The sequence below is a fragment of the Pseudorca crassidens genome, chromosome 14 (assembly GCF_039906515.1).
Source record: "Pseudorca crassidens isolate mPseCra1 chromosome 14, mPseCra1.hap1, whole genome shotgun sequence".
In the NCBI taxonomy this organism is placed as follows: Eukaryota; Metazoa; Chordata; class Mammalia; order Artiodactyla; family Delphinidae; genus Pseudorca; species Pseudorca crassidens.
The window spans coordinates 13787246-13804379 of NC_090309.1; the positions used below are offsets into that span (position 1 = coordinate 13787246).

The 17134-nt window shown below is 41.8% G+C and overlaps 1 protein-coding gene across 4 annotated transcripts in view; it reads right to left on the bottom strand.

The window, feature by feature from the left end:
* The window catches only part of RMND5A (required for meiotic nuclear division 5 homolog A), a 77038-nt gene that overhangs the window by 55306 nt on the left and 4598 nt on the right, over positions 1-17134 (bottom strand). For 3 of the 4 annotated variants that reach the window (XM_067704447.1, XM_067704444.1, XM_067704446.1), the window contains exon 2: positions 1041-1183. In XM_067704447.1, the coding sequence (XP_067560548.1) occupies positions 1041-1183 (143 nt within the window). Of the gene's footprint in view, positions 1-1040; positions 1184-13264; positions 13338-17134 lie in introns of those variants that run through there. The other variant, XM_067704445.1, reaches the window with a different exon arrangement.

Consider the following 17134-nt stretch of genomic DNA (forward strand, 5'->3'; position numbering starts at 1 on the left):
ACCAGTTAACCACATCTCCTTACAAGCATCTAGTGCTCACTGAGGCTGCCTCGAGCCTAGCTTTTCAACACTGCTGCTCTGTAGGATTATTTCTAACAGACTTATCCACGAGTTACAGCCACTCTCTGGATTCCACGAGTTTCTACGTTACAGCTACTGTTCTCGTGTATACATATGGAGCAGCTCATAAGACCGGTTTTACTACAAACAGCTCTCCCCAAAAGTTCCTCCTACCCTCCCGGAAGTTTACAATGTGTGAACAAAAATGTCCATAACCAGTCACAAACTCCCCAACGTTTGACTATTTCAAACTCCTCTGAAAGAGTCAGAGGTATCACACAGTAACCTTAGGCCACTTCTCTTAGTCGCCACTAGGACTATGAACTCCAAGGGCAAAATTGGCCCAGTGCTAAAAGTGAAAACTGCTTAAAAGCAAACCACCAAGTTAAAGATTTAAGAGATGTCGCAAGAGCAACTATATTCCAATAAAAATTAAAAAAGAAAAATCGCCCAATACAAGTGACAGGCTTTGCTAGCTAGCAACCAACCCACTCACACAGAAAGCAACACTGGAGAAAAGTGACTAGCATGCTCACAGGAAGACAACAAGAGTTAGAATGATGCAGGGGAGACAGATGCAAGCGTGTTATCCTAATCATCCCATAACAGAGGCAGAGTCATGGCCTGGGAATTACTCAGGAAGTAGGAAAAGTTACTTCTATAAACAAACTCCCTCATAGTAAGTGAAAATTTCTTGGAAATTTACTCATCGTGACACTAGGAGCGGTAATCATTTAAGCAAATGGGTAAAAAACAAGGCTGTAAAAAGGGAAGGTTTTTGGTTTGTTTTCTTTTTGTTTTTTAAATAACAGCAACAGGGAACTTGAATAACACGGTAAAACCAGATGTGCAAAAGTTTATGAAAAGCAAGGATAAAAGAAACAACATAAAATAATCTGAGACAGCTAATGTTATTGAAGCAGTGACAGGAGATGAAGGATGACGCTAAAGCACGCCAGACACTCCCCTCAACGCCATACCTTATCAATGGCTTTTCCAACCCGAGAAACACTGCTGTGGATGTCTTTGTGGTCTGAGGCCAATTTTTGAACAGTATCCTTTATTCTCTTACAGCACTGTGTCAAAACAAGTGAAAGCGTCCCTGATAATTCAGCATCTTGACCTATAAAAAAAGAAAGAAAGGAAGAAGACTGGTTATTCACAAAAGCAAATCCAAAGATGGCAAGTTACACATTGGCCCTTTGGAACATGAAAGATGGAAGTAAAGTGAAGAAAAATCAGTGTCTGCTTTGAACAGATGGTCACATTCATAGATAATATTTTTCAAGTGAATTCTAAGAAAGCTATCTTAATTTTTTATTGTTTGGAATAAATTTTAAAATTTTACCATGAAATAAATCACTTTTGTAATTACTAAAATCAGGAGACAATACTACTGTGAAGGCATTTTTCAGAAAATATGCCTACATGAATAAACTCACTTCTTCAATCCACTGAAACTGTCCAAGGCATTCCCACATTTTGATTATTACTAAATTTCCTAAAGAGAGGTAAATCTAAATGCTTTATGTTCTACATAAAGAAGAAAAAACAAACTTCTTTGGATACCATGATGAAAACAGTGAAAAGAGAAACAGGGCAGAAAAGAGTTAACATACCCCCACCTGTAAGCAAGAGTGAGCCACTCTGAACCAGTTAGGGGGTAGGAACCCTCCTGAAATCCAAGTTCCCAGATGCCAGCCAAGGGTCAACCTTGCAAGCAGGCCTGGAACCGGAGGGCTCCTACCACCCTAACTGGTTAAGAATGGCTCACTGTGCCTAAACTGTTTGTATAGTGTGGTTTGTGCTGAGCTACTTTTCTTCTTGGCATCCCTGGACTTTCGGTATCTGCTAGACAGAGGGGGCCTGTATGACTAGTACCCAGTAAACGCCTGAATACTGTGTCTCTAAATGAGCTTCCCTGGTAGGTAACACTTCACACTCGTTAGGATTTGATGTTAGAGGAATTAAGCGTGTCCTGTGTGACTCCACTGGGAGAGGACTCTTGGAAGCTTTCTTCTGGTTTCCTCTGGACTATGTCTCATGTGACTTTTCCCTTGGCTGATTTTTGCCTTGTGTCTTTTTGCTGTAATAAATGTTAGCCCAAAGTATGGGTGTGACTACCTGCTGAGTCCAGTGCATCCTCCTGGTAATCGCTAGAACCTAAAGGTAGTCTTGGGGACCCTGACACACACAACTAATCAACTGGAAGTTACTACCGTTTATATCCTCTTTCCCTGTGTTACTTCCTCAGGAAATAGGGAGGAGGAAGAGAAAGAGAAGAACCAAGAGAGGACAAATTCAGTTACACTTGTCAATTACCTCATAGATCTACACATCCATACCTGTAAGCAACAGACCTGGCTCCTGAAATCCTGCTCATACCGGTGGTTCTTAAACTTTAATTTACATCAGGAATTTGGCTGCGCTAAGACCCAGCGCAGCCAAATTAAAAAAAAAAAAAAAAAAGCCTGACCGTACAGTAGCCTTAGGATGTTTATTCATTCCACAGCTATTTATTGGGCACTCGATTATGTGACAGGTACAGAAGTGTCCGGGCAAAAATCTCTGCCCTAAAACCTACCTTCTGGTGAGGAAGATAAACACAAAGTAAGTCAATTATACAGTACGACAAAAAAGGATACGTGCCACTGGCAGGGGTGGGGGGAAGCAGAGTGAAACAAATGGGGAGGGTATGTGGCTTGAGCAACTAGTCTTAAACAGGTGGACATCGTAGGCCTCACTGAGAAAATGACATCTGGGCAAAGACTTGAAAGAAGCGAGGGAATTAGCCATGTGGAGACCTCGCGGGGGGTGAAGGGTAGCAGAATACGCCACCCCAAAATCGCTTCTTTGGCGTAAGGATGATTTTGACCTGATTATTCTGAGAAACAGCAGACACAGAAGCTCTGAAAACAGAGTAGAAGTTACCCTTTGGTAAAGGAAACCTAAATTTATAAAATAAATCTCCATTTGTAAGGGTATCTCCCTCTCTGTACCAGGCAGAGAAGAATGGCTCTAAACCTCTAAAGAAATTTTTTATCATGACGACAGCTCAGACTTAGATCTGTATAACAAACCTTATTCTTGTTTATTGTGCTTTTCCTGGTAACCTCTCCATTACTGGCCTCCCCATACCAACCTTTCCTTTGTCTTTAGCTGAAGATGGTATTTAAGCCTGAATTCTAAGCCACCTCTTTGAGTTACTCATTTTTCCCTGAGAATCTCCCACACACACATGAGGTATACATGTTAACAAACTGTTTTTCACTGGTTAATCTGTCTTTTAATATAGTATTCTCAGCCAAGAACTTGCAAGGGTAGAAAGGAAATTATTCTTCCTCCCCTACAGAGGAAAGCATTCCAGACTGAGGGGGACAAAGCCCTATTGCAGAAATATACCTAGATTATTCAAGAAATAGCAAAGAGGCCAGTGTGGCTAAAGTAGATTTCTGGCAAAGGAAATCAGGAGGAGAGGAAGCCCAGGAGACCGGGGCGGGAGTCCCGATCTTGTAGGGCCTTTCTGGTACTGTAAAGTCTTTGCCTTTCACTTTCTTTGAGTGATAGGAATGCCCATTGCAAAGTTTTGAGCAGAACAGCTACATAAACTGACGTAACATTTTAATACAGTCATTCTGGCTGATGATAGGAGTACAAGACAGAAGCAGGGCGATGAGTCAGGAGGCTGTGGCAGCAATCCAGATGAGAACAGTGGCTCAGCCCAGGGTGTTAGGTGTGGAGGTGGTGAGAAGTGGTTGGATTCTGGACATATTCTGAGGGCAAAGCCAACAGGATTTTGACTGGGTATGAGGGAAGAAAAGGACTCACAGATGACTCCAAGGTTTTCACCCCAAGTCAACCAGAAAGACAAAGCTGTCTTCAATTCAGATGAAAAAGATGAAAGGCTGAGCAGTTATGAGGGGGAGGGAGACATAAAAGAGTTCAGTTTGGGGCTTGTGAAAGCTGAGATGTTGAGGAGTCACCCCAGTGCATATGTGTAAGAGTGAGTTGGATATATAAACCTGGAGTTCAAGAGTAAGGTCAAGGTTGGATACAAATTTGTGAGTTACTGGCATACATATGATACTAAGTGAAATCAACAAGAGAGAGTCGGGCAGACACACAGAAGTGATAAAAGGAGGGAGTCCTGGGAACTCCAAGTTTATGAGACCAAGACAAAGTAGAACTGGAAAAGGGGACTAACAAAGACTACTGAAATACTAACTCTGGTGTGGGAGGAAAATCAAGGAAATATGGTGTTTGGAAAGCCAAGTGAAGAAAGTGTGCCAAGGAGGAGGGAGTAACCAACTGCGTCAAATGTGCTGCTATGTACCAAGTAAGATGTGGACTGAGAGCTGACCACTGACCTACAATACAGAAGTAATCAGTGACCATGACAAGAATAGTTTTTCCAGAGTTTTAAGAAAAGGAATCTTGAAGATTGTAGGGACTGTGAAGAGGGAATATAGTAAGTCTGACTCAATGACAACCACTGAGAGAAGTAAAAAGATAAGTAAACTGGAGATAGTGCCCATAAGGTACCCAATCCAATGTGGGGTGGCCAAAATAGAAACTACCCTCACTTCTAAATACAACTGCACAAAGTATATATCAGGTGCTTCCAATTTCTAATAACACAGTTTAGGCTAAGAGAATACTTGGTAATCCAGGAAAATTTTAAAATCTGTCTAAAAGGTGTCCCATACATACTTGGAGCCAAAAGAATCTAATTGCTTCAGTAAGCTCTGCTCTGACCATTTCTGGTCTTTCTGTATCTAAACCTTATCTAAGGTCAATGGCTTTATCTTCTCTATGAACTTCTCTGCCCACAGACTTACTCAGTCTTCTCAGTTCCTAATGAATTCTGTTCTCTCCACCACTCCTCTGGCACGGAATCATACACTATTTAACAATTTCATGTATATATGCCACCATCACTCTCAACTAGATGTAAGACCCAAAGGGAAGACAAGTTCTTATTGTAAACTGTATACTCCACAGTCTTATATGCCTTGCACATCTGCAGGCACTATTAATATAAGTATTTGGATTGATGGTAAATAAAGGGGGGAAAAAAGTTAAAAAGAAAGTCATATTGAACAAATGGTGCTGGGATAAAGAGCTATCCATATGCAAAAGAATCATACCATAGAGAAAAATTAAATCAAAATAGAATGAAGACTGAAATGTAAGAGCTGAAACTATCGAATTCTTGGAAGAAAGTGGGTGCATTCTTGACCCTGGATTGGGCAATGGTTTCTGAGATATGACACCAAAAGCAAAAGCAACCAAAGAAAAAATAATTAAATTGGACTTCATCAAAACTAAATTTTGGGGGCTTCCCTGGTGGCGCACTGGTTGGGAGTCCGCCTGCCGATGCAGGGGACACGGGTTCGTGCCCCGGTCCGGGAAGATCCCACATGCCGCGGAGCGGCTGGGCCCGTGAGCCATGGCCGCTGAGCCTGCGCGTCCGGAGCCTGTGCTCCGCGACAGGAGAGGCCGCGGCGGTGAGAGGCCCGTGCACCGCAAAAAAAAAAAAAAAAAAAAAATGGGCAAAGAATCTGAATAGACATTTTTTCCAAATAAGATATACTGGGAATTCCCTGCTGGTCCAGCGGCTAGAACTCGGCGCTTTCACTGCCGTGGCCCGGGTTCAATCCCTGGTCAGGGAACTAACATCCCACAAGTTGTGTAGTGCAGTCAAAACAACAACAACAAAAAAAGATATACAAATAATCAATAAGCACAGGAAAAGGTGCTCAACATCTTTAATCAACAGGGAAATGCAAACCAAAACTACAGTGAGAGGGACTTCCCTGGTGGCACAGTGGTTAAGAATCCACCTGCCAATGCAGGGACACAGGTTCGATCCCTGGTCCGGGAAGATCCCACATGCTGCGGAGAACTAAGCCCGTGAGCCACAACTGAGGCCAAGTGCCATAAATACTGAAGCCTGCGTGCCTAGAACCCATGCTCCTCAACAAGAGAAGCCACCGCAATGAGAAGCTGGCACCCCAAGGAAGAGTAGTCCCCGCTCGCCACAACTAGAGAAAGCCTGTGCGCAGCAACGAAGACCCAACGCAGCCAAAAATAAATAAATAAATAAATAAAATTTATATATTAAAAAAAAACTACAGTGAGAAACCAATTCACACCCACTGGGATAGCTATAACAAAAAAGATGGACAACAAGTGTTGGCAAGAATATAGAGACTCAGACCCACATCCATTCCTGATGGAACGTAAAATGGTGCAAAAGCGGTAGAAAACATTCCTCAGAAAGTTAAACAAAGTTACCACATGACCCAAGAATTCCACTCCTAGGTATATACCCAAGAGAAATGAAAACGTATGTCCATACACGAACTTATATATGTTCATAGCAGCATTTAATAGCTCCAAAGTGGAAGCAATCCAAATGTCCAAATGATGAATCGATAAACAAAATGTGGCAAATCCATATGACAGAGTATTATTCAGCTATAAAAAGGAATGCTGATACATGCTACAACATGGAGGAGCCTCGAAAACAGTAAGTGAAATAAGCCAGACACAAAAGGCCACAAATTGTTTAATTCTACCTCTATGAAATGTCCAGAACAGGCAAGGAGATTAATGGTTGCCAGGGGGTGGGGGAAGGGTGGAATAGAGAGTGACTGTTAGTGATATGAGGTTTCTTCTGGGAGTGATGAAAATGTTCTGGAATTAGATAATGGTTATGGCTGCACAACTCTGAATGTACTAAGAGCTAGTGAAATACACACTTTAAAAGGGTGATTTTTATGGTATGAGAACTGTAACTCAATTTTTTAAAAAACCTAAAAAATGCAAACCATAACTCCTATCCATCCAGACATGTTTGTTTCTACAGTCAGTAGACAACAAAGTAAGCAAATGGTTAAGGAACAGAAAAGCAGAGCCCAAGCTGGAGAGAGGGCATTTGGAATTTACCAGCTGAACTTCTATGCCCCATCCCTGAAATCCATCGATATTTTCGAATCTTAGCAACTTAGTTTTTATAAATGATAGATACTAGTAATATAAGGTCAATTAATTAACACTGAGAGAGTCTTCAGTATGCCCCAAGGAAAAATAATTTCTACAAACTATTTGGAAGCCCAAGAAAAGTATAATGGAATAATCTGAAAGAGAACTCTGGGAAAGCCCTGCTCAGAGAGAAGGATTCCACTAATGCATTTTCAAATGGATTCAGTGGAAAGCAGCCAAAGGTAAAAACAGGTTTGAAAATCACTGTAATAACAAACTGACTGAGACCAAACTTCTAAGTCCTGAAGGGAGTGTCCTAATGTTCTTTTGATTTATTTGTCTGAAAACAAAACGTGCTTCAAGGAGAACCATTCTGTGAAAGAAATCTAACTGGATTCAGTTCCTAGGAGGAAAGCTGGGCAATTACTGTGACAGCCATCTTTACCATAACTAAACCAGCTATGAAGGTGAACGCTGGATTCCAGGTTTGCCACTGGAGTGGCCACTCTTTACCCAGGATGAAGTCCCGTGCCAACTGTGTCTGGCAATGCGATAGACCTCCCTGTACTCAGAACCCATACACAAACATGAAAGAAATCGTTCTGAGACAGTGCTCACCACTTAGTCACCACGAGTACTTTTTTTTTCTAATACTTTATTTTTTGAGAGCAGTTATAAAACTGGGAGAGAGCAGAGGAACAGCGAGCAGCTAAACGTGAAAGGTTGGCAGCTGAGAGGGCGCTGGTTCACGGTGTTGGTAGTGCCAGAGCCTCCAGTGCTGGGCTTGAAATTGAGACTGTGTAATACACTATCTGTTATTTTTCTGTTCATTCAGTAAATAGTTATTGAATGCCTGGTAAGTGCTGGTTGCCATGCTAAACGTTTACAACAAAATTGAGAGGAGGCACTGAGATTTCCCCTATATACGTTGCCCCTATACATGTACAGTTTAACGGCTCATTTCTTTTTATTTAGTCCACTGTCTGGACGTAAGTACACTTTGCTTATCCATACACCTACTGAAGGACATCTTGGTTGTTTCCAAGTTCTGGCAATTATGAATAAAGCTGCTATAAACATCCATGCGCAGGTTTTTGTGTGGACCTAAGTTTCAACTCCTTTGGGTAAATACCAAGGAGCCCTGATTGCCGCATCTCACGGTAAGAGTAATGTTTAGTTTTGTAAGAAACCACCAAACTGTCCTCCAAAGTGGCTGCACCAGAAAAGTACTTTTTTTTTTTAAGGTCACTTTTATTATTAGACTTGATTCAACAGGCAAAATAATTAGCATGTCAGTAAGAGATTTTAAATCCAAACAAAGAACCAACACACATGGTTGGTCTAAGTTAAAGATAATTTTTCTTTTAGTGCAATAGAGTAGTACCTTTTATAAACAAATTTTAAGCATGATATTCTCAGAAATTGGAATAGGCATGGTCTCCTCCAAAATCAGACATCTGCCAAACTAAATTAAACATATTTGAGTTAACTCCTAAATTGTTTTTATAGAGCCCAGCTAAGACTTCAAGCTCTGCCCCCCTTCAGCTTCACTGCCTAGCCATTTCAGGATTTGTGTCCATTAGTTTCACGGAAACTGTAAATTAGAAAAATATTTGTTTGCATAGCTTCCTGTACTTCTCTATCAGGGTTTCACACTACATTGTAAATATTTATTTGTCTATCACCCCCACGAAATTACTTGAAGGTAGAAAATATGAGTGTTTAATCTCCAGCGGTTAGCATGGCAACCAGCACATATCAGGCATTCAATAACTATTTACTGAATGAACAGAAAAATAACAGATCATGTATTACACAGTCTCAATTTCAAGCCCAGCACTGGAGGCTCTGGCACTACCAACACCGTGAACCAACGCCCTCTAAGCTGCCAACCTTTCACGTTTAGCTGCTCGCTTTTCCTCTGCTCTCTCCCAGGATGCTTAAGCTGTACTACTCCCAAGAGCATTGCACCCTAAATTTCCCAAACACCAAATAAATACACCAATCAATACACACACCAATTTTCAAATAAAACACATTCACAAAGTAGAGTCCCCCCAGTTATAAGTTCCTTCTCTTTTCCAAATAACAACACTCCCCCAAAAATACCCTTAAACATGTAGGTAAAGACTTGGAATAAGAACTCACAGGCTTGTGTTTTGAGCCACAGTTTCCTTGTTTGTAAAAGCAAATTATCCCAAAGCTTGCCAAAGAAATGAAATACTTCTCAACTTTAGTACATAATGTGTTCCTATAAAAGTGTACCCAGGGGCTTCCCTGGTGGCACAGTGGTTGAGAGTCCACCTGCCGATGCTGGGGACACGGGTTCGTGCCCCGGTCCGGGAAGATCCCACGTGCCGCGGAGGGGCTGGGCCCGTGAGCCATGGCCGCTGAGCCTGCACGTCCAGAGCCTGTGCTCCGCAATGGGAAAGGCCACAACAGTGAGAGGCCCGCGTACAGAAAGGAAAAAAAAAAAAAAAAAGGGTATTTGGTTCCCACAAAGCAAAAAATTATAAAATTCCTAATTTAACTTGGTTTTACAAATAACTTTTAATACAGTTTGATCATTTTGCTCATATATTTGTTCCATTATTTTTCTTCATTACTAATCACATGGCTTAAAACAGCCATGTGAACAACTTTGTGACATGATTTACTCATCATTTTGGGCCACCTAATACAAGCAAGACAATGTTATCATTAAGACTGAAAACTAAGTTTGCATCCCTACTCAGCGTTTGCATTTTCAATTTTGTTTGCCACTTATTTTTATGGTAGCCCAGGGAAAAAACCACAAAAAATTACACCCACACAGTTAAGAAAGTGTTGTTAAAACTGAACAGCTGGTTGGTAGGTAGCTCTACAAATGCCATCAGTTGATATGTCTGCTCATCGGTAGATAATGAAAAGTTCTAATTTGGTCCATAAAAGGCAGTTTAGAGGTATCAACTACACCACAAAGTACATTGCTGCCTAAGAGTCAAACACGTGAGAGATGAGACTCATGATAATTGAGACCACTCTATAAAAGATGGTGAGGCACAACATAGAAAGGTGTTGCTATGATGACGATTATTAACGTTTCCCAAAAAGCTGAAAACCTCACCACCTAGGATTAGGACAGTTTGGTAGAAATAAATAAGACTCCCCAGAAATCACTAAGACTTTACTTAACGCTTTTATGAATATTGTGGAGGCAGGAAAAAATTTAAATATCCAAGTTTATAAATAAAACATATATGGCAATTGAGCTCTTCTGAGTTATTAAAAGTTAACTCCGCTTTCATAAAATGGACAGAGATTTTAAATTTGGAATTAAGGGGAAAGCAAAATGGCACACAAGTTTTAATCCAGATAAACAGAAAGAAATCCATTTACTAAACATAATCCTAACTGTACCTAAATGAAAACTCAGACCTCGCAGAACTATACTCCAGAATTCATTCTAGATTCGTTCCTTTAAAAAATAATTAAAGAGGGGCTTCCCTGCCGGCGCAGTGGTTAAGAATCCGCCTGCCAATGCAGGGGACACAAGTTCGAGCCCTGGTCCGGGAAGATCCCACATGCCACGGAGCAATTAAGCCCGTGCGCCACAACTACTGAGCCTGTGCTCTAGCCCGTGAGCCACAACTACTGAGCCCGCGTTCCACAACTACTGAAGCCCGCACACCTAGGGCCCATGCTCCACAACAAGGGAAGCCACCGCAATGAGAAGCACGTGCACTACAACGAAGAGTAGCCCCTGCTTGCCGCAACTTGAGAAAGCCTGTGCACAGCAACGAAGATCCAACACAGCCAAAAACAAATAAATTTATGTTTTTTTAAAAAGGGGAGGGAGAAATCACAACATTAAGAGTCAATGAACATTTGAGTGCTGAATGTTGTCAGCAGCGTTGAGGGTATGGATTAAGTGTTCTATACAGATTAAGCAATTTAGGATAGGAAGGAATTCCCTGGCGGTCCAGTGGTTAGGACTCGGCACTTTCACTGCTGGGGCCCGGGTTCGATCCCTGGTCAGGGAACTAAGATCCCAAAAGCCCAAACCGAAACAAACCAAATTAAAATAAAATGAAATATTATCTCAGTAAGCATGACTAAAGACAAAAAAGCTTAAAAAGAAAAAAAGAAATTTAGGATGGGAATAAAAGGAGATAAAGGATAAGAGTCCAAGATTGATTCTAAAGAAGCTGTGGACAAGGTGAACATGGATGTGCTTGCAAGATATTAAAACAGAAAAACTTGAAACTCTAAAAGGTAAGGCTGGTATTAAAAATAATAATAAAAGGGCTACTTCATACTGTGAGTAGCAAACCAAACTGTGGCCTATTGACGTTCTGAGCTTCTTATGAGCTACCTCAGCACCTAGAACACAGCAGCTGCTCATCAGAGATTTACTCAGAGGAAAAGGAAAAGGCACAAAGAGAAAACACTCATTTATTTTTTCTAGAGGCAGTACATTCTGAAGACAAAACAAACTTTTTGGTATATGTGATGTACAAATGTACTGGCAAATGTACCAAGTAAAGGATAGTATTTGTTGGTCAACCTCTGACCTTTCTGAACAGAAAGGCAGATTCACAGACAGGTGTTCTGATCCACTGCACCAAATCACAGCCTAGTGGGCTGCAAAACCAACCACGAGAGAAAACAAAAACACAAAAATTTATCTTTGAGAGCTAAGTGACATGGTACAGACTAACAGCGCTCCTGGAGCAGAGAGCAAGTCCAACACGACGGGCACAAGTTTGAAAGGTGACGCTCTACAGTAGCCTGTGAGGCAAGAACTACCCAGAGAAGAGGAGGAAGATGCAGGCACACGTTTTTCAATGTCTGCAAGATATTTTTAGAGAGCCTGTTCGCTCCGTTCAAATTAGAAATATAGAGAATTAATCTCTAGACATCTATTTATCTCTGAAATGAATAGGTGAACCAGATAGGGCTTCTTTTAGCATTTGAATGTGAGTTTCACATTTAAAAATCAAACCCAAATTTCTACCTTCCCCTCTCCTAAACTTCCCATTTTCCTCCTGGTTCTATAATTGTCTATCTGTCATTCATGCTCAGACCTTAGATTAACCTTTGATTTTTCCAGCCCTTCTCTCCTACTCTGCACCAAGTCCTGGTAACTCCTTCCCTCAGGAGAGCCCACGCATGGGTCTCCATCCCTACCACCGCTACCCCAAAACAGGTGCCTATTTCATCAGATCGAGGTTGACAATAAACCTTAACTAGGCTTCTTGCCTCTAGTCAAACCTCACTCCCAACTCCGATCAACTTAAGTGCTAACTGGTCTCAGATCATGTCCCTGTCCCTTCCCTGTTCAAGATGCACCTCCCTCCCCTGCCCCAAGTCATTCAGTATCTTCCCAGTCTACCGCCTTCCCTGATAGCCATGACCCTATAAAACCTGATTCCAATTTAATTTTCATTCTTTTTACTCTTATCTCCCCACTATGGTCCTTCACTGTTCCCAGGACACCTTTGTTCTCGCCAACCTCCTCTCCTGGCAGCCCGCCCTATATTCCCACTCTCCACATTCAGTCTATTACTGAAACTTCCCACAGGTTAGAAGAGTCTGTCCCTGTCTCAAACCCTACCCTATTGTTGGTACCATTCAATCAGCATTTGGCCTATCCTCTACACATGGCCTTGCATTGTAAAAACATACTGGGCTCATCTCCCCAACTACTCAGGAAGTTCTTACAGCATGATGAGGACGATTGCTTGTCCTCTGTAACTTCCACAAGACTTAGCCTAGTTCCACATATACTTGGTGATTAATAACTACTGATCAAGTGCTCTACAGTTCAACTGAAATAGCCCACCTCCAAGCAGCTCCTTCTAAGGGGTCCTCTCTTCCCATTTCTCTGAATTGCTAGTATTTATACCAAGCAGAAACACTTATCTATTATAGCGTACTGTGCTATGGCCATGGTTTTTTCCCCTCTCAAATGTAAAAGTCTGGCCTCATTATCCAAATACAGCTCCTTGAAGACTCTGTTTTGTATAGCTTTTGAATATTCCTTATAGCAGCAGTCCCCAACCTTTTTGGCACCAGGGACCAGTTCCGTGGAAGACAATTTTTCCACGGACCGGGGGGTGGGGTTGGTTTCGGGATGATTCAAGCGCATTACATTTATCGTGCACTACATTTATTGTGCACTTTATTTCTGTTATTATTACTTTGTAATATATAATGAAATAATTAAACGACTCACCATAATGCAGAATCAGTGGGACCCGTGAGCTTGTTTTCCTGCAACGAGATGGTCCCATCTGGGGGTGATGGAGACAGTGACACCTGAAGTGTGTTGCTTATGTCCAGTCTACTCCATAAGATGCACCTTAATTGTCACTTGCCACTCACTGATAGGGTTTTGATATGAGTCTGCAAGAAGTTGATTTATTATGGTCTCTGTGCAGTCAGATCTGTCTGCTAATGATAACCTGTATCTGCAGCCACTCCCCAGCGCTAGCATCAGCACCTCAGCCCCACCTCAGATCACCAGGCATTAGATTCTCATAAGGAGCGCGCAGCCTAGATCCCTCGCATGCACAGTTCACAGTAGGGTTTGAGCTGCTATGAGAATCTAATGCCTGATGATTGGACGTGGAGCTGAGGCGGTGATGTTAGTGATGGGGAGCGGCTGTAAATACGGATGAAGCTTCAATTGCTGGCCCGCCACTTACCTCCTGCTGTGCAGCCCAGTTCCTAACCGGCTACGTCCTGGCCCAGGGGTTGGGGACCTCTGCCTTACAGTGTTAAGCAGACCACTGGATATAGAATGGTAGTTAACAAACACCAGTAATAAAGATATCTAAATAGTCAGAGTGTCTCAATTAAAACACTGCTTAACACTGCTTAAAGGTACAGACCTTAAAAATAACAAGTAGGGGCTTCCCTGGTGGCGCAGTGGTTGAGAGTCCGCCTGCCGATGCAGGGGACACGGGTTCGTGCCCTGGTCCGGGAAGATCCCACATGCCGCGGAGCGGCTGGGCCCGTGAGCCATGGCCGCTGAGCCTGTGCGTCCGGGGCCTGTGCTCCGCAACGGGAGAGGCCACAACAGTGAGAGGCCCGCGTACCGCAAAACAAACAAACAACAACAAAAAAACGAGTAAACCTTGTTTTACAGATTTCAAAGCCAGTTCATATCATCTATTTAATTCCCATAACTCCGTAATATAACTTACCAGTCTACTGAAGAGGAAAGAGGCTATGCAAGATTGTAGAACCAGTGAAGTGGCAGAACAAGGACTCAAATCCAGATCTCCTGAGCTCAAGGACAGACAAAGCTTTATGTTCTTCTCCACAAGCACAGACTCATCCTCTTACCTCCTGAACTAGCCTCCACCTTCCTGGAGGACTGAGGCCATGTATACAATGTTTCTTTTTAAAGAAGTCTCTCTTTATCTCCTCCCAAATGTCTTCATATACCAATACTAAGATATTAAATCTATATGGATTCCACAGATACAACAAACTCATCAAAGGTAACACACTGTGCCCAGGCCTCTTAAGTGGAGAAAGACTTGGCAACATAAGCCTTATGGACTCCCTGAACAATGTTCCCAAATAAGATGAAAGCTTATTTCTAAAAGCCTCAAGTTCTGCCAGAGATCCTAGTCTCTGTTCTTTGAGGCATTAGACTGCACGGAATCTAAGAGGAAGGCCAGACGAAACGCCCTGTTGAGAGCATCACCTCCCTGGTGTCTATCAACTTCTGGGAGTTACATGTACACAACTCAGGGCCAGGGCCCCCCCCAACAGTTCTCCCCTCAACTGCATTTTGGGGTCATTTTCAAAGATTTTACAGATCAAGAAGCAGGGCCCAAAATAAAAACAAGACAGTTTTAATATCCCAAGTGAATAGTAGTTTGCCTAAAACACCACTCTCACTACTCGAACTACTAAGATTAAGACATGAAAACAATGGAAATTTCTCTACTAACTCTAGTATGACAGTATCACAGAAGTGTTGGCAAGTTTCTCCCTTACCGATGTTATTATCCAGAGTCTGAAACTACTTAAGAGATAAGATAACCCTAGGAAAATTATACCAATCATTAAAGCAATTTCAAATAAGTTCCCAAAGGTAACATGAATTGAGTTGTATTCTCTAGTCTACAGATTAAGTCATACCAGCAACTCAGTATTTGAATTATATGAACATTACAGTTAGAAGCCAAGGCAAAAGCTAATAAAGAAACCATCTCAAAGAACACTGTTATCAAATGTAACTTGTAGCTGCTCAACTATCACAGACATCTATCACTTCTGTCTGGGTGTGCAAGTCTTCCTTTCTAGAACTCTCCCCTCTGAGCAACAGTGGATCACATGGCCATACATCTGACATTTGCTAAGCACAGCCCAAGGTGGCTAATGGACTCCACCCACCAGGCCCAGTTACTGATTCAGGAAAAGCTTATGACCTGAACCAAGACAATAAAGATATTCCCCGGTAATTTTGTTGCAAATACAGAAAACAGGCATGTTCCTGTATCTGGGATCACAAGCAGTACAAGGATGACATGAGTCCTCTGGCCATCTTTACTTCCATGTGGAAAAAGCTCTGCTGAGAATGAAGCCAACCATGGAAAGCACAGCTGAGAGAGGAAGAGACCAAAATCAGTCCTCACAACAACCTCTGTGCCCCTGGAGCCGCTAACCTAACCTCAGCCTTTTTAGTTATGAGTCAACAAATTCCATCTTAATTAAAACTATTCGGCCACTTGCAACCAAAAGGATCCTGAGTAATATACTAGTCTGAATGAGTATGGCGCCAAAGGACAAAGGAATATCTCCTAAATGAGCCTGAAAAGGAATGGGTGACAGTTAAATCTGCTTCTAAAACCAACTGAAAACACCAACACTAACCTATTATTATTATTCTCACCATATATAAAATAGGCCCAAGTAGCTTGGTGACTGGTCTATTCTCTTCCTTGAGTATTTGAACAATGGCTATTGTTTATCCATGCAAACTTTTCTGACCTACTTATCTGCTACCTTCCAGACTAGATGTTCAACGTAGATGTCAAATTTTATTCAATTCAGAACTTTAAAGGTATTATTCTCTCAGGAGTGTCTTGTCTAGCAAAAAGTTTGATTAACAAATGGAAGACCAAGCTACATAGTCTACTTGAAGTACACCAAAGAATAAAGGTGAATAAAAAGACAAAGCACCAGTCCACCAAACCCTGATCCTTTTACAATTCATTCAACACAGTACACTCAACACTGGTAGGCTCTGAAAAGCAGAGAATTTACATATATAAATAAACATACTTTTCAATATGTATGTAGTATATACAACCCAAATTCTAGAATGCAAAGGTATGCCTAACATGCGACCATGGACCTCTGGTTTTTGTCTACTGACACAATACCACAAAAATTAGTTTAAAACATGATCATCTATTTTGTTTTTTCTTTCATGTTTAATTGCCTACTTCTCATTTGTCACCCTCAAATTTAAAAAAAAAGGAAGCAATTCTGCAGATAGTAACTAAATTCTCTTTGATTCTCCAAAGAGATAAATAAAGATAGAGGATCATACTTTAAAAGATTTTTTTTTTTTTTTTTTTGCGATACGCGGGCCTCTCACTGTTGTGGCCTCTCCCGTTGCGGAGCACAGGCTCGGGACGCGCAGGCTCAGTGGCCATGGCTCACGGGCCCAGCCGCTCTGCGGTATGTGGGATCTTCCCGGACCGGGGCACGAACCCGTGTCCCCTGCATCGGCAGGCGGACTCTCAACCACGGCACCACCAGGGAAGCCCTAAAACAGTTTTATTACTAAGCGTCAGACCACACACACACACACACACACACACACACACACACACACACACACACACACACACACACACACACACACACACACACACACGGAGTTTTAGATGATAATATGTATTGATCACATCCACAAATGAAATTGTCTTTACAAACTTGCAAATTGAGATAATACTAAGCCTAAATCACAGTAAGTAGAACCACAGGTCCAATGCTTCAAAGAAAAAATAAACAGTGATAAATTATCATTTCCCTGAATCCTCTTAAAATTTTTTCTGGAAACTAGCATCTCTGGCTG